General features: G+C 35.3%; 5 protein-coding genes across 5 annotated transcripts; 4 read left to right on the forward strand and 1 right to left on the reverse strand.

The window, feature by feature from the left end:
• The first annotated feature begins 369 nt into the window (after positions 1 to 369).
• On the forward strand, positions 370 to 3,096 carry LOC124175852 (EGF-like repeat and discoidin I-like domain-containing protein 3). Its single transcript, XM_046556441.1, has 4 exons — positions 370 to 665; positions 2,461 to 2,595; positions 2,687 to 2,815; positions 2,970 to 3,096. Exons 1-4 carry the CDS (start codon positions 614 to 616, stop codon positions 3,032 to 3,034), a joined length of 381 nt encoding a protein of 126 aa, XP_046412397.1. The 5' UTR covers positions 370 to 613; the 3' UTR covers positions 3,035 to 3,096.
• Positions 3,097 to 4,374: 1,278 nt separating this feature from the next.
• Positions 4,375 to 10,845, forward strand: LOC124176403 (sulfhydryl oxidase 2). The gene is made up of 3 exons (XM_046557651.1): positions 4,375 to 5,346; positions 5,846 to 6,098; positions 8,918 to 10,845. Exons 1-3 carry the CDS (start codon positions 5,040 to 5,042, stop codon positions 10,329 to 10,331), a joined length of 1,974 nt encoding a protein of 657 aa, XP_046413607.1. The 5' UTR covers positions 4,375 to 5,039; the 3' UTR covers positions 10,332 to 10,845.
• On the reverse strand, positions 10,327 to 14,479 carry LOC124176405 (ataxin-3-like). Its single transcript, XM_046557653.1, has 5 exons — positions 13,984 to 14,479; positions 13,740 to 13,904; positions 12,989 to 13,125; positions 12,606 to 12,760; positions 10,327 to 12,518 (listed from the first exon to the last, which is right to left on the reverse strand). The coding sequence occupies exons 1-5, from the start codon at positions 14,005 to 14,007 to the stop codon at positions 11,857 to 11,859; spliced, it is 1,143 nt and encodes a 380-aa protein (XP_046413609.1). The 5' UTR covers positions 14,008 to 14,479; the 3' UTR covers positions 10,327 to 11,856.
• Positions 14,480 to 14,712: 233 nt separating this feature from the next.
• Positions 14,713 to 16,564, forward strand: LOC124176406 (protein lin-7 homolog C-like). Its single transcript, XM_046557654.1, has 5 exons — positions 14,713 to 14,970; positions 15,264 to 15,305; positions 15,486 to 15,598; positions 15,811 to 16,056; positions 16,184 to 16,564. Exons 1-5 carry the CDS (start codon positions 14,934 to 14,936, stop codon positions 16,346 to 16,348), a joined length of 603 nt encoding a protein of 200 aa, XP_046413610.1. The 5' UTR covers positions 14,713 to 14,933; the 3' UTR covers positions 16,349 to 16,564.
• Positions 16,565 to 17,032: 468 nt separating this feature from the next.
• On the forward strand, positions 17,033 to 23,567 carry LOC124176404 (glutamyl-tRNA(Gln) amidotransferase subunit B, mitochondrial). Its single transcript, XM_046557652.1, has 10 exons — positions 17,033 to 17,331; positions 17,587 to 17,734; positions 17,824 to 17,937; positions 18,123 to 18,295; positions 18,997 to 19,145; positions 19,216 to 19,451; positions 19,998 to 20,186; positions 20,541 to 20,677; positions 20,751 to 20,874; positions 20,977 to 23,567. Exons 1-10 carry the CDS (start codon positions 17,120 to 17,122, stop codon positions 21,193 to 21,195), a joined length of 1,701 nt encoding a protein of 566 aa, XP_046413608.1. The 5' UTR covers positions 17,033 to 17,119; the 3' UTR covers positions 21,196 to 23,567.
• Positions 23,568 to 24,014: the final 447 nt, after the last annotated feature.

Below are 24,014 nucleotides of genomic sequence, written 5' to 3' on the forward strand. Positions count from 1 at the left end.
CAAAAAAGCTCGGTCAAGTCTGCAACTGACAAAGTACGAATGGTTGGGCATTCGCAAACTACGATACCTACGCATATGTTCTGCAGATGTTCCCCTGAATAAATAGGATTTAGCAAAAGGGTTGACCGCAATGCGATGGCGGTTTGAAATTCTATCCTTATTTCTCTGCACGTTGAACGTACGGTATTACACATGCATAGAAATATAACTGACGAGCCATTGATAAAGTTTAGCTCTGCGTGGGCAGTGAACGACAAGAGGGAAATGCCACGCCAGTGGGGTCGCAAGTGCAACGGCTTCTCAGCTTCGGTACAGATTATAGTCGGTCGCTATAAATTTATCTTTCCTCCACTCACAAGCAGTATATATACAGACTTCACTGGCCTCAGCAGAGGAGCCTGACAAGTGCTTGACTGTTTACGACCCCGTATGCGACAGTCGTGGTGGTTTATACTTCGTTTTGCTGCCGTCAGTTCCAGTCCAGACTTTCAAGAGACTGGCTCGGGTGTCGGCCTTTGGCCTTTGTGTTGTGATTAACTTTATAACAGTACCAGAAATAGGGCCCGTCGAAGGATTTGTATATTCATTGCATCTTTCACCCACCGTTGCGAACATGATGAAAATCTATAAAGTATTCGCTCTCATCGTTCTAGTTCTTGTCATAGGTACATAAGTGATAATATATGAATATATTTTGGGGCGGGGTTGAAATTCCGAATTTTAAATATTCGGGAAGCACCAAATTCCGAATTTTTTTGGTATCTGAGTTTGAAGTAAAAGAAATGAAGTTTCGAATAAACCGAAAACCTGACGCTCAAAGTTCTGAAAGTGCAAAGTTCCGAAAGGACAAAATGCCGAAAGGCTATAACTCCGACAAGTCAAAGTTCCGGAAGTGCGAAAATCAGAAACTTTAAAAATCAAAAACATCGAAATTCCGAATGATCGAAGATTTTCAGTTTTGCGAATTTATGGCTTGGTGCAATTTCACCACTTTGGTCTTTCTTTGTTTTGGATTTTCGATATTTTTACGTTCGGAATTATTTTTCACCCACTTGATAAGTAAACTACGCTGGGCGACTATATTTTTATTTTCGGAATTTTACTATATCGAAACTTTATTTTTCGGAACTTTGAATTATCAGAACTTGAATTTTCGGAATCTTGTATTTCGGAACTTTGAGCCGTCGAGTTTCCAGCTGTTTAAAACTTTGTAGTTTAGTAAAAGTTTGCTTTCTTCACTTCAAGTTTCACCACCAAATTATTCGGAATTAGGTGCTTTCGGAACTTCAACTCCGTCCCTATATTTTTACTAATATAATTCATAATTGTATAATATCATTCTCGAAGATTCGTTACTAGAATTTTACACAATTACAGTTTTGAAATAAATATTATACATCGGTAACGTGAACAAATAATCGAAGGAATAGGTAAATCAGGCCTGCATCTTGTACAATAAAAGTCATGTAATTTATTCAGTACTTAGTTTATGATACAACATAAATTATACCTTATCAATATATATATTCCATACAATAGATACTGTGGGCATAAGATGTATTATTAGATATATTAGTTTCGCGGCTTTTTGAGCATATCAAAATTATGCAAGCGGATAACAATTCCACGATAAACGTGAGGATGGTCTCGAGTTACAACGCGATAAGTAGTTTTATGAAATCGTTGCGACGCTTTTAACGCAAAGTATGGAAATTGTGGTAATTATCAGAGGAAAAATATCGAGGGCTTAGAACCGAAGAGTAGGAGATGGAATCCAAAAACATGGAGTATTATACGGCCAGGAAGGTGTATCCGCAATTTCAAAGTTAAAATTTCGTAAGAGAAATACTGAATTGCTTTTAGCTAGGAAGGCGTAAACCAAACTTATTTTCGTGAACATACAACACCGTGAACTTGACATTATATAACAGAACGGCGCGATCCCCGAAATATTGAAAAATGATCGAAGTGACGGTACAGACCAGCTACTTGTCTCTTTAATTACAAATAGATTTTAACTTTCTATTTCAACTTATTGTAACGTAAGATTTCTGGCATTTTTTTTTCATACCCCGAATTTTTTTTTATCTGGCTACAATAAATTAAACCATTAAATCCCGTTAGAGGTAATGTGACATATCTCGTAGTAAAGTAAACAATATATTATCGATTCCAGAGGCTTACTTCCTTCTGATTGAATTCAGAAAAAATTTTAACATGATGGTAAAGATGTATGGTATAGACTCCCTTGATATTTAAAATTTCACCTTCGAAAAGCATAACTACTTAAATTTGTCTAGATTTCAAATTTTATTAACTACTTGATTACAATATTTTTTTTTTCTTTCTCATCTCTATAATTTTCTATGGAATCCAACGCTCAGCAATACTTGAGATAGATAAACCAATATGTTGATATTTTACATAAATGCAAATCACGAGAAAAAATTACATTTAAAGGAATATCACTCGCTTGTGAATTGGACCAAATGCATCAAGGATGTCGAATTGTGAATGCACAATGTAGCTGTGGGTACGGTTGCAAAGCCGAATATAGGTACAACAATGCTGAGGACTGCAGACTTGCGTTACGAGGTGAAAACTTTTCAAAATATTGTTAATTCAAAATATGTTGGCCCATTCATTTAGATCGTGATTATTAATCGGGGTTAACAATTTGTTCCAGGTCGCCGAAATGATAAATGTTATCGAAGACCTTGCAAACACGGAGGTTCCTGCCTTCAAATATCACAACACCCTGGCTTTAAATGTCAGTGTGAAGGCACCGGATTCTTTGGTGCTCTATGTGACAAGGGTTAGTATATGAAGTGATAATAGAAATGAGTAACCACGTTCACTATTCCAGTTACTCTGTGTAACCCCAATGGAACAAAATTACACTGAGACCAACTTATATTAGATGATGCTATGTGAATCCCAAAATTAAAAGGATTTTGTATGTTTTCTAGCTTGCCCGGGTCCACAAAACTTGCTCACCCGCGGACCTTTCCCGTACGAGTGTGTTGTGATTTAATTTCTTTCTATTACTACTTACCTGTGTGTATATTCAATGAATAAATATTATTAGGAATCCAATCAAAATGTTGGTGACCAATTGAATCTTGATATCTCACATACATTGTCGAGCATTCGCCTACCAGTGTCGTCTACTGATTTACTGAAGTTCCGTTTTTTGACTCTCGAATGCTTTGACTGGAGTCTCATTCGTCAATTGATTAGTAAGCTGAGTTACTCTGGTATCACATGTATTATTTGGTGTTAAGATTTAGTATAAATAAATACACGTAGTAGCATATTAGTTGCTTTGCATCTCTGTTGTTTTCGAATTTGGAGTGTTCGTCGGTGAGTGAAGACGTCGCTGGGATTTTCGTTTATAAAACCGCTTTATTTCTATCTTTCAAGCTCATGAGATCGAACCTCAGATGAAATTAGATTGTCACTATAGGTGGGTTCGTTAGTCATGCCGGTAATACAGATCGCGTACTAATCTAATATGATAGTGGGTTCGATACATTACTAATCGAGCAACCATATCCTATTCAAGAGAGCCAACCCTAACAAATATCGTGCAGCTTCAGGGTGAATTTTCACGGGCGTCGAATTGATGCGACGGTAATTTGACGCGGCAGTAGCACGCCGTCAGCGGCAGAAGGAGCCCATGAACGTGATCACTCTGATTATGAAAAATCTTCTGTTTTGCAATTGATTCGTATGATCCTTTCTAGACTAATTAAACCCCTAGGAACGCAAAAACCACACCAAAAAGAGCGTAGGTCCAACAGCAGAAAAATTACGAAGGAGAGACCAGCAGCACAGAAATTAATCGAAGGAATATGTTGTTTTTAGGCCCTATAACTCCTGATATGATGCTCGCAGCGTATTCCGTGAAGCTTGTCTCTAAGCTCCATGTAAGTAGCTGTTCGAGGTAATAAAGAAAATAATATAATTCGCACTTGAATACAACTCTCACTCATTATCATTCATTGTTTAGAAGAAAGGCTCTGGACACACCGCAACATTTTTAGTATGGACATGAGTGCACGTTTATGGAATAGTGAGAACAAATTAGAATAATTTCTTACCTCAAAAAACTGCCAGCGTTCTATACGATTTTCTTCTCGCTACTTTATTTTTTCCGTTTGTACACACTTGCAATCAACAATTCCAGATTATCAAATTCTTAGCATAAAAACGCAACTGAGAACCACTGACTGAACGACGTAGTTCACGTATGTCACGTAGTTGTAGAGACTAGCGTCATTTTACAATTGCTTCGGTACCCATTTTCATGAGCGTCGTTTTGCCGCCGACGGCTTGGCGCTGCCGCGTTAATTTTCCGTCGCGTCAAGTTGACACCCGTGAAAATCTACGCCTAGTAGAGTACCACCAGCATTGTCTATGCTAGGCACATCATACGGATAAATCTAAGCGATCTAAGCTTACGAAAAAGGTTGACCAACAGCAACGGTGTTACACAGGCATACATTCCAGTGATACAGACATACACGAATACAATCTAACTTGAAAATCTAAATCCTGAATTTTAAGGTGCGATGGAGACGTAGTTTATGCATGAGTGTGTCGAACTGTTTACCTCCATCTGTGCCTGCACCGACTCCCACCGTGATACAACACTTTCAGTGGATTTGACATAGTGGTGATGTTGGTTCACGACACTGACGCATAAATTTACGACGGCGGTCGACTTCCTTTCCTGCTATATGGCTACGAGATAACAGTGGAGTAATTTTCTAATTATGCTGAAAAAATACTTTGGTAGACAGATGACATCTGATTGTAAAGAACTGCCGTCGTATACTATAGCATATTGGTTTGGCACTAGCAGTTCGGTTTCGGAAACACGTAATCCTCAATGAGTCGTCTGCTGCTTTGACAGTTCCTCATTACGTAGTGCGTGATTAGCATTCCGCTCAAACTCAAACATTTTTTTTTGTTGGCTCCCCTCTTGAAATGTTCATTCATAAAATTTACATTCATCAGAAGAACAACGGTTCATCATGAATTTCAATGTGATGCGGTATTATATTGCCACGCTAGTGTTCCAAACGCTTGTTCTACACGTGACAGTTTTGGTGCAAGATGCAAGTGCGGCTGTAGCCGGAAAAAACGATAATTACGACAGTTTATTAACCGGTCAAGGATTATACAGCAGCAACGATGGAATATACATTTTAAACGCAACTAATTTTAAACCCAGTATTTACGAAAGCAAGACAGGCTGGTTCGTGGAATTTTACAACAGCTGGTGCGGATTTTGTCTTCGATTTGCAGATACTTGGAAGGCTCTTGCTCAAGACATCGGACGTAAGTATCGATAGGTCCTGCATATACCTTCAAGGTTACTCTGGAGGAACTAGCGTGTCCTGGATGATCCTGAACTTGCAAGGCGTTACTGTTTTTGTCCATTTAGTGACGAGAATTTATCTGTTGTTAAATTTTTTGGATAGAAAATATTTCTCGCACATACTTTGTTCACCATTTAGATACTACAAACATTAATCCAGAAATTCTGTAGAGCAGACCTAAAACAAGAATAAAAATGAAAAGTCATTCTTTCGATGACTGTTTTTACGATAAATTAGTTAGGAACTTGGAATTTAGGTTGAATTCATCTTTGATCCGTAGATGCGTACTCGACTCAATCGTTTGCTCCAGATACATCAGTTCCTTCGAAATCTGCGTTAGCGCCATAAAATTACAAGTTGATTGTACTGCAAGACTGCTTTTTGCATGAATACGAAAAAATTTTTTCCAGCCATCAACAACATTTCACTAAATCCCCTCTTCGATTTTTTTCTTTCAGACTGGAAAGATGTTGTTGTGGTAGCTGCAATTGACTGCGCAAATGATGATAACAACCCGATTTGTCGAGAATATGAAATAATGCATTATCCAATGCTCAAATATTTTCATGTTGACGCTAAACCAGGTCAACTCGGTATAGAAATTGAGAAAGGAAAAGACATGGATGCCGTAAGACATAACTTGATTGACCGCCTTGAAAAGGAACAGCAAGAAGGTCGCGGTCATTCTTGGCCGAATATAACTCCTTACCGGTATGTATGTACAATGGTTATGGATTGCTAAAGGCAACCTGCTAAAAGTATCATATTTAAGTCTGTATCATATAATTTACCACACCCTGTATAGTATGAAGAGGTTACAAATCAACAAATGACTGGAAAACAGATCACTATTCAGTAATAATTTTTCAAATCAATTACTTATATGCATATTGTAATGCTGATTTCGCACAAAACTGAAGTTTGAGTTAATTGAGCTTGATCGTAAGGTTATTAAGAATTGTCTCTAGCACTGACTCTCAAAATATAAGAAAAAAAATTCTCTTACATCTAACCCCTTCAAAATATATGATTATTGGAGCGTGCTTTTCATTCCTTCTGTAGGATTACAATTATAGGCATCCAAGAAATTTTCGTGACTGGCTATTTTTTGCAAATTTAGTTTACTTTAGTGAGCCCTCTCTGATGGTTATTGCTGATATATACTACAACGAGGTTTGCCTCAGCCGTTTCAAGGCCATAGTTAATTTCCTTAATTCCCTGAATCGTATATTGAATTATATTATTCAAGACTTGAATTAAAAATTTGTGACATCTAACAGTTGAATTATCATTCGTCAACCTAATGCACGATTTGGAAAACCTATTGCGGGCTTGAAGTAATGACATTTAAATTTCTCAAGTGCACATGTTCACCACTTCTGGCTATGAAAAATTATTACTGGTCTCTGATAGTGTGGAGTTGTGGCATTCATGAGTGGATTAATGGAGTTCAGCACAGTAATAATTCAACACTCTTGACTTGGATAGTATCAACTATGAGCGGCTATGTTAGGAGGTTGAAGATGAGTGATCGACAGGTGAGCGTAGGAGAGAGAGAGATTGATCGATTGATTGATTTAGCTTTTTTAGCTTTTTTCACCATTTACTACTTTTCTTTTTCGAATAGGTTTCTTAGCCGATTTTTAAAGATCCACTATTCGTTTCTACTTTTCTATATGTTTGCAAGTATTCTTTTGTTGTTACGATTTTAACTCTTAGGAATTCCTTGTTAGTAAACAAAATTTTTATCACACTGAATTATAACCTTGATGTCTTGTCTACTACTGATGTTACTCACACTAATTACTAATCTCATAATATCTACACAGTTTTGTGTTCACTTAACTGTACGTTAAATGGCTTCATAATAAATTTTACCTCTTTCACAATCTTCACCTTCTCTGTTCAACTTATTATGAACAGTTGTTTATTTCGTGAATGTTTTATGATATCTATACTGTATCCAGATACTATTTTTCTTTTGTACTTTATTTTTCTGATCACATTTTCATGTGCAATGGTTTTATGTACTAAACATATTGTTGTGTTATCATATTTGAGATTCAGTTTCTTTAGATTATCAATTGCTTTTTAGTCCTTTTAATGACTCCCTATACAGTCCATGATTTTCTCTGATTTCGGTAATAGTTTCTTGATTTACTGGTATATTGTGATCTCCTTCTCTTCTGTTTTCCGTTGATCTTTTATCGCCATTTTCAGAGATTGGCGCCGAACTAGATCTTCTTTATATTCAAAATAGATATGAAGTTATTATGATCAACTCAAAAATTTGGAATCTTACTGGATCTCAATCTGTAGGTGTATGTGTGAATGTATGTGTGTTATCAATTTTTCGTCCTACTTCCCAAGAACAAAACAACGGATTTTTATTATTTTCATCTCAATCCATGCTGTTCTCCCTAAGTTAGAATTGATTAGATTTTTCGTAAAACCAGTCAAGTTATTCCTTAATTATTTGAAAAATGTAATTCTTTGGGTAACTTGTAAATGGATAAGCTGAACCCTTAGTTAGTTGTGAAATACATAGGAATAGTTGAAAGTTCTTTTTAGACTGATCTCTACAACCCAATCAATTTTCCTGTTTGTTGAGCCAATTAATCAATTCTGAACACTTACCTTTTGAATTGATTATTTGCATCCACCCTTGCCGATAGGTCTCATTGTCTTCTTAGGTTATATAATTTTGTATACAATTTTTGTTTTACACGCAGCATCTATCTTAACATCAACTGTAATATGTGTCAATTCTACTCTAGTTCTAAAGTACATGTTGTCCTCCCACCCTCATTTCAATCTTTGATGATGATGATAATGGGACCAACTGGTAGCTTCTTCTTCTTGGTATTATTCTTCTCCACTCAGTGATATGGAAAGAAAGAAAAAGTAGAAATAGAATGAGAAAGGTAACGACAGATTATACGGCATGAATGGGAACATGAGAATGGGTTAGAAAGTATCGAATTGTGTCGGATTTCAATAATACTGTTTGCTTTTGTATAATGCATGGGTTTGGAGTTTCTTTAATTGACTACAACCAATTGTTCTAACAGAGCTATTACAATAGATGATAAAAGTTAATCGCGCACAATCTGCATAATATATTGAAAGCATCAGTATTGATTGATACTTCTCCCAAAAACAATGCAGTAATGATACTACGAATACAGTGCACCAAAATGAAAGGAGTTCATACATATATCCTTTGTAATAATTAATCACAATGTATTAATGAATTCAAATATTCTTCAGGTACTATTTTATATAAATATCATTATTTTCAAGTATTATTTCACTAGTATATACTTCAGCCGTACCGGGAACACTATTGGTGTTGAATTCCACTATTCCAGTATACGGCGGTAGTAATTTTTCATAAGGAGCCCTTTTTAAATTTCAAGACAATTTCGAGTACTGCTTGTTCTAATTACTAGTTTTAATTATCTGCAATTTTAGAGGCAGAAGTTTAATGAAGCCAGAAAAATTATTTGTCATCTGATTGCATGTTACAGAAGTGGGGATACGAAGAATTTGTGGAAAGATTTACCTGCCGGTGTAAAATATAACTTTTTAATATTTGAAACGGTGGATTCATTCCTAGCCACTGAGGTGACCTTAGACTTACACAACATCAGCAGTATACAAGTTCGTGGTGTGACCTCTGAGAATGAGCCACTTAGCATAATGCTTTCAGTAAATAAATTTCCTACTCTAATTGCACTAGGCCGTAACAGTTCGCAGCAACTTATAAATGTGAGGTACCCAACAAGAGAAGGAATAAGAAAAGCTATTAAGGAATTTTTAGTGTTGAAAGGAATAACGGTAGATATACCTGATAATACTAATAAACATCCCAGCGAGTGGATGAAGGTTGAAATACCAAATGTGTTGGACATAATGAAAGAAAGGAGAGACGAAAAAGAACAGGAGGAAGTCAGAGCACTCGGAGATCTCCTTTTTCAGTTAGATTTAGAGACAGCATTGAGATATTCGATTGACCACGAAATTCCAATGGTTAAAATTATAGAGGGGGACAAGATTCAGGCGCTGAAAGCTTACTTGAATGTACTGGCAAAGTACTTTCCATTTGGACGCAATGGTATTTTATTTTTAGATAGATTAAGAGAACTTGTTGATCAGCGAGAAAGACTGACAGGGAAAGAATTCAGACAAATTGTTAAATCGACTGAAGAAGAAATATCCCCCATATACTCTGGGCCACAGGGATGGATTGGATGCAAGGGGAGTGTTAGTAGTTTTCGTGGGTACCCATGTGGACTTTGGACAATGTTCCATATGCTCACCGTAAACTCCGCAATCCGTAATAAAAACAATCTAGAATATAAACCACAAGAAGTTTTACAAGCTATGCTTGGATATATCAAAAACTTTTTTGGATGTGCTGATTGTTCCGAACATTTCGTCAAAATGGCTGGTGAAAATAAAATGTCTGAAGTACGTACTTTAAACGAAAGTATTTTGTGGCTGTGGAAATCGCACAATCTTGTGAACAAAAGACTGGCTGGTGATAAAACTGAAGATCCTATGCATAAAAAAGTACAATATCCGTCCAAAGAGCAATGTTCGACTTGCAAATACAATAACGAGAGTTGGAACGAAGCAGAAATATTACGTTACTTATATCGCAAGTACAGCTCTTCAGAAATAAGTTACTATAATTCAAGTGGAAAACTAAACGAGAATAACAGTATCGTTCACCTCAAAATTAGACAAGAACGATTTGCTTCAGATAAGTATAGTGGTCAACGAAAATTGGGATGGGATTTTACAATATTTGACATAAGCATCTGTGTGGTCCTGTATGTAACGTCTGCAACGATACTCGTCCTTGTTTGTATAAAGTTTGCGATGAAAAGGACTTACAGGAAGAAAACATATATACATGATCTTTTTGGCAAAGTATAACTTTGTTTGTCGCTTATGCGATTTGATTTATCAAAGAAACATTGCATCACATTATAAAGTTTACCATTAAATCTGGGAGAAATCATGTATATTCAGTTTGTCTGTTCACTGTTGGCGTAGCGCTACAATATAGGGAGTATAATCAAATCTAAAATAAATCCAGAATGAAAAACATTAGTTGCCAAAAAAAAAATAGTGTCCTAATAATAAGAGTGGTGAAACGAAAATCCGTGGTGATTTCAATAGATCAGTGAACATAACTTTAGCCCTGTATTGAATGGATAAACTGTAAAGGTCTTGTACATAAAAAATGCATCTAAATAGATACTTTGTTGAATAAATCTATGCAATAGTTGAATTCTTGCATGTGGCAAATTTGAATGGAATTACGAAACGGAATTAAAATAAATTGTAGCTATTTAAACTCGTTAACAGTGTAAATAGAACCTCCCATACTTACATACCTCATGAATGTAAATATCGCTGCAATGAAATACAAACTAGTCATTACGAAGTTTCGATTTGTTCCGTACCAATTAGAGAAAAGTAAAACGAAACGAAATACAGGATCGATAGTATTACTTTCTGGGATTCGCATAACTAGCTCAACAGTCAGTCAACACATCTATTGAATCGATGGTGGTGCGGCTCAATGTTACAAATCATCGATGTAATTACAGGTGTAGTTCTGATATTTAATTATTTAAATCTCACATCAATTCTGCAGATGGAACGGAGTGAACGTCGTAAGTAATTGTCAAAGAGATGAGCGAGACGAGGATTCGAGTTACTTTCCACCATTCTGTTCCGTGATTTCATTCTGTGGTATGGTCAGAATTAGGTAGGGGGTTTCTCTTGTAAAGCCATCATATAATTGGTTAATCGCTCATGGTCCATATTAAGTTTATACAGTGTGAATACCTGACATATGATTTAATATCACTTATGTGTATGCAACGCACTGAGAGAGCAGTGTGCACTAAGCTTTTAGAAATATTACTGGGATGTAAAGGTACTATCTCAGAGCTCACTATACTCAGTATTTACCAACAGACCAACCACTAAATGTCACTCATTATGAATATCATCAATGCCTATGCATCACTGACACGAAAATTCCGCAAATAGCATAATGCTGCATATAACGCTGGATACAAAGTTTTTTTTTCACGCAGCATTAATGCCAGAAGATGTATTACAGAATCCAACTAATTGCATGAATCATCTTCTGGCATTATTGTCCGCACAAGGCTCGGTCTTAAACGTCTGTTCAGAATTATTCATTATTACAATAAACGTGTTTGAGTTAGAATTGTTAACAAACCTAGAATAAATTAATGAAAAAACGCGATTAAATTATAATGTAGTAAACTTTATTAGTTTTATTAGTTCATTAGTTATAAAAAGTGACAAGATCACTCCACTTGGTTCATTAGATAATTATACTTTACATATTGAATTTCAATCGATAACAGATTTAATAAAAAAAAAAAGCAAAAAAAAATAACAATTCACAGAATTATTGTTACGTATTCAACTTCTGAGTAGAATCGCTGTTGTGTATTCCTAAGAAGGCCAATCGACGCCAGCGTAAATCATCAGGATCAGGAGTAGATGGTGTGGTCATACATTCTAGACTCAATTGCAAGGCCCTTCTCAAATCCTCGTCTTCATCCGTATCCTCATTGGAATTGGGTAAATATTTGTCTGCCTTATCATTACTTGGATCCAATCTAAGATTCGAAGATTCGTCAACACCTACATTAGCATCCTGTAAGCTCAACTTTAATGCTTTTTGTAAGTCAGCATCATCCTCCTCTTCTACAGTAGGTTGATCACGTCCCTCAATTCTGATTGGTATTATTCTTTCTCTTGGTTTTCCAGTTTCTGATGCAATATCTGAATGATTTTTTTGGCTCATTCTACTGACTGCCGTTGCTATTGATGATGTTGAAGCTAGACGTACGCATGAATTTGGAACTTTAACTTCTCCTAAGGCTAAAGCAGTTTTCAAAATTTTAGCATCTTCCTCTTCTTTGGAACCTAAACGATACCCCATACCACTAGTTCCTACACAATCATTTGATCTCGCTTTTACTCTCGGTGTTGCTGTTATTGGATTTTTCGTAATTACATCCTCTGCCACACATTCAGGTAAAGAACCGATAACAATGAAAATTGAGTAACCTGTGAGGAATATATGGTAAAATGATCAATGAAGATTGAAAATGATGATTATTTATCGAATAATATAAAATGAAATTGTCAACATACCCTCCTGCATCAGCTGTGCTAGGTACATAGCCAAATATGTGTTCGATATAAGTTGTGGTCCGCTCAACATTGAATTTAAGTTGAACCATTGTTTTCCAAGTTTTCTGATAGTAAACCAGTGGCCCTTGTAGTTACAAATATATGCATTCATGTCTCTAAAAAAGTCAATTATTAATCCTGGTAGGTATATTGTCAAGTTAATAAATGCTTGTTCCCGATGATTGAATTATTTTCGTTAATACAGTTTGCATTTGGTCAGTGAGAGTAAGATTTGACGTGATCTGCAGCAGTGCTGAGGCACTTAAGTTTAAATAAGGATGATCAAGATGAGTGTTAATCACAGTACTTTCGATGGGAACAAAAAATGATAAATAATAACCTACGAAGGATCGTTCTGGGCCATTAGGGCTGTTGCTTCAGTGCTGTTATAAGGAATTAATTCAAGACCCCACACTTTAAGAGCACTGCTTATGACTTGCACCGAAAAATACCCACTGTCATCCATGTTTCCCGATGGTTGCTATAACAAAGGTATCCATTGAATTAGCTTAAAATGATGAAAAAACATCAGCTTTTAATTTTACAATAGAGCTTGCAAAGTGGAGTGGAATTTCACTGCTTTATATAGAAGCAATAAATTGTAATACAACATCTGGATTGTGAGATTGAACTCAATAGTGTTTTCAACTGGTTCCAGACAACATGCACAAAGCAAGGATAGCCAACAACAAGGTAATACTATTTTCATTTACAGCCATTTCCAGCTACATTTCATAGTACAGAATGCTTCTTTGAGTAAGTTTTATTTCTAGCTCAATAAATACTGACAGTTCTGTCGCGTCAGTAAAAAGATAATACTAACTTTCTATAGTCTAAGGTTACCATCCCTTAAAATCAATAGGACTATGAGAATCCTCTGTAGCTTGTTGTCGTAATGCTATTAATAAAACAGCTAGTAAGTCCGAGATGTATCTAATGTACATTGAATCGACTAATTGAAAATACTATCAACACGGGGAATTTCAATTGATTAATGATCCGCACAGAATAGGCACGAAGCAATATACATACGCGATGGTAGAGTGAGAAAAAAAAGATTGTGTATGCCATAATAAGAGTAAGACAAACGGTTACCTCCAGAAACAACTGATACTCCTCGCTGTCGATGCCTGATTCAGCCATTCTGAGGCGTTCCTCCTCGTCCATCTGACATGCCAAATTTGCAAGATCTACAGCGTTGAAGTATGGACCCTGCAGAAGAGCATTGAGACAATGCTGCGCACAAAGGTATCCTTCTTGCTAAGAAATAAATTTGAACCAAAATGGACATGAAAATTTTAGTGAGCATTATAGTACTGTGGTTGGATAACTACATTACCTTCTCGTGAAATATGCTCTCCATTGTGAAGTCAGGGTTTTACAAAAAAGCGAAATAAGATTCGAGTGAAAAAAACGAAAAATGAGACCTCGGATAATAGATAATAACACGCGATATCAGGCGGTGGAAAAGTAAAATAATATATTTCAAGTCAAGCAATCAAACGTCATACATTAATATCCATGTATGCACATACGTTTGTGTGGAATGTACACTTTTCAAGCGCGGTGGATGTAAAGAGGAGATGGTAATGTTCAAGCTTGTAGTGTCCTTCCTTCATGCCTATGTCAAGTCAGGACAAATAGCCAATCACAGTCTTAGCCGATGGAAAAGGGCCAATAGGCTCCCAAATTTACTCGCTTTTGATGAGTGGTTTTTGGCGCTGATAGCTGATTTCGGAACGCGCTCGTAATGAGTTGCAATGAATGGCGCTGTATGTGGAATCACCTCTCTGTTTGGGTACTAGCCCATACAACCATTTTTACACTTGATATTACAGTTTTGTATTATTTCATATTATGATTAAATTACAATTATTTGAACATTTTATACTGTAAATTATTTGAACATTTTATAGGTTATTTTAACATAAGATATATTATTATATTAGAAATTAATTTTTAAAGAGTCAATAAATTTAATTAAAGCATTAAGAATTATAGAGTTTTTAGAATTAATAATTTCTTTGACACTGTATGATCCTAAGCCCAACAATAACGCGATTTCACTCGGAGCTCCACCTATCGGTTCTCGTCAAAGGCGTCATAATTGTCAGAATCGGGACAGTGTTCGATAATTATTGTTGTGGAATTTGGAATACTCCCAGCAGAATTATTGATGGAGCGAGAACATTATTGGTGAAAGTTGAGAAAAAAATACTGAGTGATCATTGCGGAGAAAAAAGATAGTAATTATCATATTAGAAATATTTGTACTCTCGCTTAACAGCCATGGCAACGATTGGGGAACCTCTCACATTAGCCAGGGGTATGTTAACTTATTGCTCTTGTTTACTCAGTTTGGAGTACTGTCAGTTCGTCGTGCAAACGCCGGATAGTTTTCAATTCGTAGATACGCTTCTGGGTGTGATTAGTAATTAGATTGATCATGTAACTAAATTCATTGAATAAGCAATTGCAGAATAAGAAATGTATAATTTGGTACTTCAATTCATTCAATTGTCTGTATGTCTGTAGTATCATCTAATTATTAGTTACTAGAACGGACATTTACTATTTTTTCATTCTGGTACTCGCTTATGTTTATTTGTGTTTTTATAGATGTCAAAAGATCGATCGAACTCCTCGACAAACTACAGAAAAGTAAGTTGATGATTGAAATTTTTTTTAAATTACCTACATCCTTACTAAAACAAATATTTGTTAGATTATTACAAATTAAAATGGTTTGTATCAAGTTTTCATAAATAACATCATCGAGTAATGTATTTATATTGCAATTAAGTTTATCTTGAATATTTGATTGATGCTGACTTATTTTAGGTGGTGAAGTACCGGCTACAAAGTTAGCAGCTCTGCAGAAGGTACTACAAAGCGACTTTCTCAATGCAGTAAGAGAAGTCTATGAACACGTGTATGAGACTGTTGATATTCAGGTAATACTAAGTACAAGTAATTATACCTTTTTCATAAAATAATCAATTTTTCTCTGATGCCAAAGTTTTGGAGAACATCCAAACGATTCGTAACATATACTTTAATTGGTGCCTGGCATACGCCATTCATGAGTTTTTGAGACTTTGAGTTTATTAGAACTATCCTGTTTAAAACCACTCTAATATAAGTGTATGTGGAATTTTTGGTACAGGGTTCTCAAGATGTGCGTGCTTCCGCCACAGCCAAGGCGACTGTGGCTGCTTTTGCGGCAAGTGAAGGACATGCCCATCCGCGAGTTGTTGAATTACCGAAAACAGAGGAGGGTCTTGGATTCAATGTGATGGGAGGAAAAGAGCAAAATTCACCTGTATATATATCTCGAATTATTCCAGGAGGTGTGGCCGACAGACATGGTGGTTTGAAACGTGGTGACCAGTTACTGTCTGTTAATGGCGTGGTACGTAATGTGAAATTTTTACATTGATAAAATATTAAGATTTAATCATACTCGAACGTTGCCATTCAAGAATTTATACGATGATAGAGGATAGTGTAAATAATTGTATTTTTCTCATTTCCTCTAGTGTATTGAAGGCGAAAATCATGAGACAGCTGTGGAATCGCTGAAACAAGCCCAAAACTCGGTGAAGTTAGTTGTTCGCTATACTCCTCGTCTTTTGGAGGAAATGGAATTGCGGTTTGATAAACATGCGCACCAAACTGCGCGTAGGCGTCAACGTGTGCAGTAGACTGCAATGATTATTTTTATCACTACATATATATAGAATTTATGAATAACTGATATAGATACAATGTAATGTTACTTATATTAATTATTATAGTTTTAAGCGACAAATTAATATCTGGCTTAATTATCTTGTAATTCATCACCTAGAAATAACTTCTGTATGGCCATCTCTCCCACGAACATTATCAGTATTCATTAATGAGCCATTTAAAACCGATCCACAATATAATTAAACCCAATCATAAGTGTACGGGCAAATCCTCTAAACTTTAATTTCTTTTTAAACATATAAGTTTGAAGGAATTTCCAAGAGTTGACTCGTCTTGAAAAACCAAGCACTTTGTAATTGTCTTAAGCAATATTACACGCATCATTACTAAGCTTTTATAATTTCCCATAGTATCCAAATCTCAGAAGTGACATTCAAGCAACGAAAAAATTCATCCGTTTATCCTCGGTCATTGATTCTACGATGTCCTACATGTCTTGTTTGGCTTCCCTAGGGTTCGATTAGTCTGAACAGGGTCCATTGAATTAATTCTCGGATATAAAAATATTATGCTTCTAAACACGCGAAAAGATCTTAACTCTGATATACGTCGACGTAATTTTGCGAGTGGAATCGATTGCACGCGTCTAGGGTCGCTGCGAACAACGTATATTAGCGCTGCACGAAGCGCACGTGTTCAATATATAGGTCCATCTAGATAGAATTTAGTGGTGGTCAGCTGTGACAATCCGTATCACACCTGATTGTGGAGCGAGGTTATGTATGCGTGTATGTACGTACAATACATACGACACAGCCAACGCGAGCGACGGAGAGCCTGTAAAAATAGTGAAAATTTATTTGAAATATCCAATGAATTATACGAACTGTTGGAAAATTAACCCTTGCATCAAACGATGGCGCGAAAACAAGCCTTATCTCAGGATGTTGAAACATTGTTTTGGCACAGAAGCCAAGTCTCGAGCTGAAACAAAGTAACAACAAGCAAGATTTATAAAATTATTTTAATTCTTTCTACTTAATTGGGGGACATGCGTGTCATTTTTGAAACTTACTTTAAAGTGGTACAAAATCGATTTCATAAGGATTAACAAATACCTCCATAAAAGTGTAGTATCCATGTAAAAAAAAATCAATTTTCTATGGTGTCAATGAACACATCAGGAACGTTTTGAAAAATTTCCATTAGCTCGTTTCGAAATACTCCTTGATGCCAATAAATGTTTTAGGAAAAAATGGCGCAGTGTCGTTGGACTCGAAATTCACGCCCAAATTCAATCGAATTCAAAGTTATTTTCTGGTTCAAGCACCATGTATGGTTCCCCGATAAACAGTAACGTTTCATTCTTTGATTGTGCTACACCGGGTACACTACCTGTAAGGATAATCACTGATGAGTAAAGTTTCGTACTGCATCTGCTTTTTGCAGGTGAATTGTTTTATGAATTTGATATTACGATTTTTAGGTACTGAATAAAAGATGCGTCGAAGCAGGAATACTAACTGCTCTGGCGCTATCCTGCAAAGTAAACGAAGTATCATTGTTTGATAGAAAACATTATTTCTATGCAGATTTGCCAGTAAGTTGACTAGAAAGTAATTCAAATTTTGAACTTTATAAAACCCACTGTTTGAATATGGCGAACTTCATTTTTAAATTTGATGCAATTACTGTATGAGCTGTGGTTGGGCATATTGTCACGACGAATTAATCTTCTAGACAGGTAGTATTAAATTGCTTGAGGCTAAATGATAATATTTACAGGCAGGATATCAAATAACTCAGCAACGCCAAGCCTTGGCTATAGATGGAGAACTCAATTTCCAAGTATATACACCGGGTATTCATCCACGACCCTACAGCAAAGTTTCTAAAATCAAGCAGCTGCAACTGGAACAAGACAGTGGCAAAAGCTTACATGATTTAATAGCAAAAAGGTGCTGTCAGAGATTCAATACCTATTTGCTGTAACTGTTGCTACAATTAAATTACTCTTAATTATTGTGGATATTTTGTTCGCTGGTAGACCTGTTGCTGAAGTAAAACAATCACTGACTTATATAAATATTCTCGTAATGCGTTCTGATTGTACATCATTTTAATATAGGTAAAACAAACCTCCTAACTCATCTATACAAATGTGGAGAAAAATTGTTTTCTGCTTATGCCAAAAGTATTGTCAAGTATTAATTATGTATGTCTTCACCGATTTATCTGCAATTTTCGCTTTCTCACTATACCATGTATGAAGAGTTTGAAAACCAAGTGCTAGCCATTCTTATATATTGATCCCATTTCGTGAAGCGCACGAGTTTAAGCTGTTTCAGATCAATTTGTATCTTACACAAAGCACTGCAGAGTACATTTCTAATTTTCATGTGTGTGAAATTTCTGTAAAAATTACAAAAATCTATACCTACGTGAAGTCTTGAATGTCGTTGTTATATTTGCCCTGGCTTAAACAAAACTTGAGAACTCAAAATCGTTACCTTCTGAAGTTTAGCTTTAATTTCGATTATGCCTTACACTTTTGGCTCAAATACTTAAATTCTTTACTTTGTCTCAGACCATTATCAACTTGAAAGATATTAACAGACACTTACGGATTGAATTTTTATTTTATGATCAACAATAACAGAAGTTTGGTCGATCTTAATCGAGCAGGGATACCACTGATGGAATTGGTATTCGAGCCGGACTTATCAGATGGCGAAGAGGCTGCTGCGCTAGTCAAAGAGATCGTACTCATTCTGAAAAGATTGGGGACGTGCTCCTGTAAAATGGAAGGTAAAGTGGTATGAAAAAAAAAATTAACAACAAAGAAGTATGGCCATTACGCATAATGATCTGAATTCAGAGGGTGCCCTTCGAGTTGACGCCAATATCTCTGTGAATCGACCAGGGGAAAAATTGGGCACGCGAACAGAAGTCAAGAACATTGGAAGTATTAGGTCAGTGGCAGCTGCTGTAAAGTTTGAAATTGACAGACAGATTAAAGAAATTGAGAATGGTGGTACAATTATTAATGAAACAAGGTCATGGGACACGGAAATTCGCAAAACAGTTCCAATGCGAGATAAAGAAGAAAAGCAGGTATAGAATGCATACTTCGAAAATATGGTATTTCTGTAAGAGTGTGTTGCGCAATTCTATTATAGCGGTTGAGAATCTTTTCACATTTAAGTGACATGGCGATTCCGTTTTTTACTGAGAAGTCTTTCAACTTTTTACAAAATCTGCGTTTACTGTTGCAAACAGACTGTCGGAATTCCATTCATATGTGACGCTATTGTTAATAAGCTACTTTCAAAGACCTTTATACATTACGAATTGTAAACACAGCTCCTGGTTTGTAGTATAATAATCGCAGTATTGGTGGCACTTTACCTTTATTGTATTTTTGACGTTCTCTGGTGACTTTTCAATCAGAGTACTTTCCTCATACAAGGTTGAATTCATATTAATTTCTGTACATAAACCTTAAAATCTTTACGGTGCCTTCAACTAGAAAGTTTAATTTGAATTTCTAGTTTACTTATAGGCATGCTATATCAGATCACATTTGTGTAGTGCAGTTCTGAAGAATAGAATAAGATTCTTTATAAATTCATGTAAAAAAAAATTTAAGTTACATTACAGGATTATCGTTTTATGCCAGAACCAAATCTTCCGCCATTGCACGTACACGTCACTAAAGAAATAAAAAATAAGTATGGATTGGTTGATGTTCCACTTCTGCAAGAAAGCCTTCCCGAGCTTCCAGAGGAAACACGATACAATCTTAAAAATAATTTTGGACTCGACTCAACTGCCGCCATTATACTTACTGTGAGTTTGTATTATTAAAGAAAATTCCAATTATTCGACCAAATATTCAAAAGTAAACGATTTCTGTTCCTTGAATTTTAGTTTAATTATGATCGAATTCGTATATATTGGACAGCGATGTGTACAAAAAAGCACACGGCCAGTGAATGGTTAAAGATATTGCCACACTGAACCAAATTCATTTACATTTCAATTGCTGTTATGCGATATAAAGTAAAAGAGAATCCCTAGGATACAAAGGCAATGCTAGTGGTCATCGTTGTAGTCAACTAATAGCTTCTCAACCCCTTTTGGTGGAAACCTTATGAATTATTTATCCGTGAATACATTGATGCAAATCTGAAACCTTTTCAGAATGAAAACAATTTGCTGAATATCTTCGAAGCTGTTGTCAAAGAAGACAGTAAACGAAAACCCAAGCTTGTATCAAACATATTGATCAACCAGTTACTAACGGTGGTCAACAGAAAAGCATTAGAACTGGATACTTGGTATGGAAGCACGGTAAAACTATTACTACATCAAATAATAATAAATTCTTTCATCAACTAATTTATCTTCTAGTATTTTGAATGCGCAACATATTGGTGAATTGGTGGACATGCTACAAAACAAAACAATCAATTTAACTACTGCCGAAAACGTACTGGAAGAGTACATAACTGAATCGTCGATGACTCCTAAACAAGTAAATTTCGTTTCAGTGTAGCCATACATAGACAGATTGTATACATGGATGGATATGTATGTAAGATTTTACTTTTCTTTAATGTATGTTATTTGTTTGTAGATTGTTGAGAAAAATAATTGGACTCAGATCACAGATGAACATCAATTAACTCAAATATGCAAAAATATACTGCTGCAGCGAGCTGATGTTGTAAAAAAGTATAAAGCTGGAAAGACAAAAGTTTTCAGAGCTCTGGTGGGTGCTGTAGCCCAGGAAACTAAAAATCGTGCTGATATGGCCACTGTTGTAAATATATTGAAAAAATTGTTAGATGAATGAGACATTGTTAGTTGAATTTTTCTTGTCGTTACTGAATTTTACATCTTCTTAAACAACGTTTCAAATAAAATAATTACTCTGCTATGCAGGAAAAGTCGTAAGAATTTATTCTTTGATTTATTTTAATAAAAAACGAGAGAGAGTGACTGAACATGAGAATGTAGTTTTCACATGTTATCTAAATGAGAAATACACGGGGAGACATGTGAATTGAGAGAGCGACCTTCGTTTCTTGACCTTAGGCCTTATATTTGTGGATAGTCCTTTTGGGAAACACTGAATTTTAAGAGGAGCAGCCGTTCAAAAATTTTAAACTGTTCTTTTTTAATGCTCTATTGAACAAGCAAGAATATATCGAACATTTTATCCTATTAAATTCCTCGACTAAGAAACAGTATCCGTGAGGAATAATTTGGAGAATTAGAAGACGAATATGGAAGCAATATTGATTTCTATTGCAATATATTTAAGTAGTGTTCACGTTAGAAACATCGGAAATATAAAAGACATGTTGAAATTTTAATTGCATTATTCATTAGAAGTACAAAATCATGTAGGAAATAAATATATGTTTGTGGTACATTGTGGTAATTTTGGAGACTAGAAAATTCAGTCTCCCTGCATAGTTATATTGTTGCTCGCAAAACGTTCGTGTGTAGTTTTAATAGTTGAAGTAGTAAAACGAAACAAAATATGTACAGATGGGTGGGACAGGATTGTCTGTCCATATTTCCACAAAACATGTCTGGGAGCTGTGTGCTAAAATTACACAAGATTTGGTAAATTGTAAGCAGATAATCATTTTCATTAAATCACAACAGTCCTGAAAGTACTTCTGAATAAGCACAACAATACACAACAAATCGCAGGTTAATCAAATAATCATAATATGACAAAAAGGATTTCATTTCGAATCCTGCGATTGCCGTGCCTGTTACTTTTTTTTTTTAAACATGAGTTACTAGTCATCATCATTGGGAATTGGATTGCATTTGATTTCAGTTGGTTCAACCACTGTCAAGATTTAATCATAAGCTTTGCTCTGGTGAGACGTTTGATTTGTTCACTTAATCAAGAATAGTATTTACCAGTATCTGTGTATTAAGATCAAGTGCAATTACCTGCAATCAAGTAAATGAATATGTAGATGTTCGCATTACCATTAAATAAATACTAATCACTGTGCTAGTTGGAAACAGGATTTACTTTTTTTTTAAATAAACCATGTATACTGATTTACGCAAGCATCGCATATCCGAAGCATTTATATATAATTGTCATTGAAAATTGTGAAATTTTGACAAATGATATATCTGCATACAGTAAACTCTGTTATTATTTTTTTTTATAAAGGCTATACAGTTATGGACTCAAGTTATGCTGCTTCGAATTTACAAGGAACCTAGCATACAACTCGGCCCGAATACTTTAAAACAATATAGTACAATAAGCACATATTAATTACTATAATACAGTACAATGACGTAATTGGACTTTTAACTAGTAATTCCTAATCGGTTATACTACAATACGTTATTATATAACAAACCTTGTTAGAAACAACTACACTCGTTCAATTTTTACAATTGTTTACAATAATGTCACTAGAGATAGATATACTGGACCAATTCATGCGAACCTGACATATAAAACCGTATGGGTGAGATAGAGCGAAAATTTCAGCGGATGGCTGACAATTTACAAGCAGGAAAAAGCTGGTGCCACGTCATTGGCAGAATAGAGTTTGCTCTTGTGTTTATGTTGCAATCCTTGACTTGTTCCGCCGCACACGTTTTTAGTAACCTGAAGTCGTTCTCTCTCCTACGCATAGAGTTTTCTTTGTCAGGTTCACACTACTGACCCAATATCAACCGTAGATTGTTAATCGTCATACTCAAAACTTCTAGATCTACTAATAAATTATTATAAGTCCGTGCGTGAGAAGTAGCATAGAAATTTTCATTGGTTTTCTGTTACTTGTCTGGTTCTTGTTCATATTGATATAATTGATGAGCTACCGTGAAATTTCATGATATCAAAATGAATCTAAGTATCTGTATATATTTTTAGCATTAGTTTGCATGAAAATCGATGAAAGGTGTAATTTTAAATAATGAATATTATGATTTGTAATATCAGAATCTCAAGTTGATGAACTACCAAGTCAAGTATCATTTCCTTTATTCTGTATCGATTATGAAAGGTTTCGTACAGAAGTTAATTCTCATTTAATACTTGAAATACCCAATAAAAAGTCATCCACAAAATCAAGTTTTTCTTAATCTAGCGAAACAAATCTTCACACTATTGGCCTGAGATTAGCCATTTTCTGTATAAAATTGTATGTTCCTAACACACAGCAGAAGTTTGTATATAACGAGCAAAAAGGTGCACTGGCAGTAGATGTAGATACTCCGTAATATCAAAATATTGATAAAATGGACAAGTTCCTGCACGGTATATTTTGTTTAATACGGATTGTAAGAATATATCAGTAATGTTTATGCAATATACACGTACCTCTATTACGACATTGAACATCATATTGCATGTGTGAAAGTGATTGGTTCGAAAAGTTTAGGAATATTAAAAAATATGGTTCCCAAGGAAAAAATATTGGATTAATCAAGATCCCGCATATGAATAATTCGAAAAATATGAATTTCAGTTGTACGATTTCATTCAACTACAATACTTGTTTAGATAGATTGGTAAAAATACATCGTCGATATACTTTATTGTAGGATATTTACTTAAAAGTTTGAACCTTATAAAGAACGTGGGGTCTGTTAATTTAAATATTCACAGTCGGAGGAACA

This window comes from Neodiprion fabricii, chromosome 2 (assembly GCF_021155785.1).
Source record: "Neodiprion fabricii isolate iyNeoFabr1 chromosome 2, iyNeoFabr1.1, whole genome shotgun sequence".
Lineage (NCBI taxonomy): Eukaryota > Metazoa > Arthropoda > Insecta > Hymenoptera > Diprionidae > Neodiprion > Neodiprion fabricii.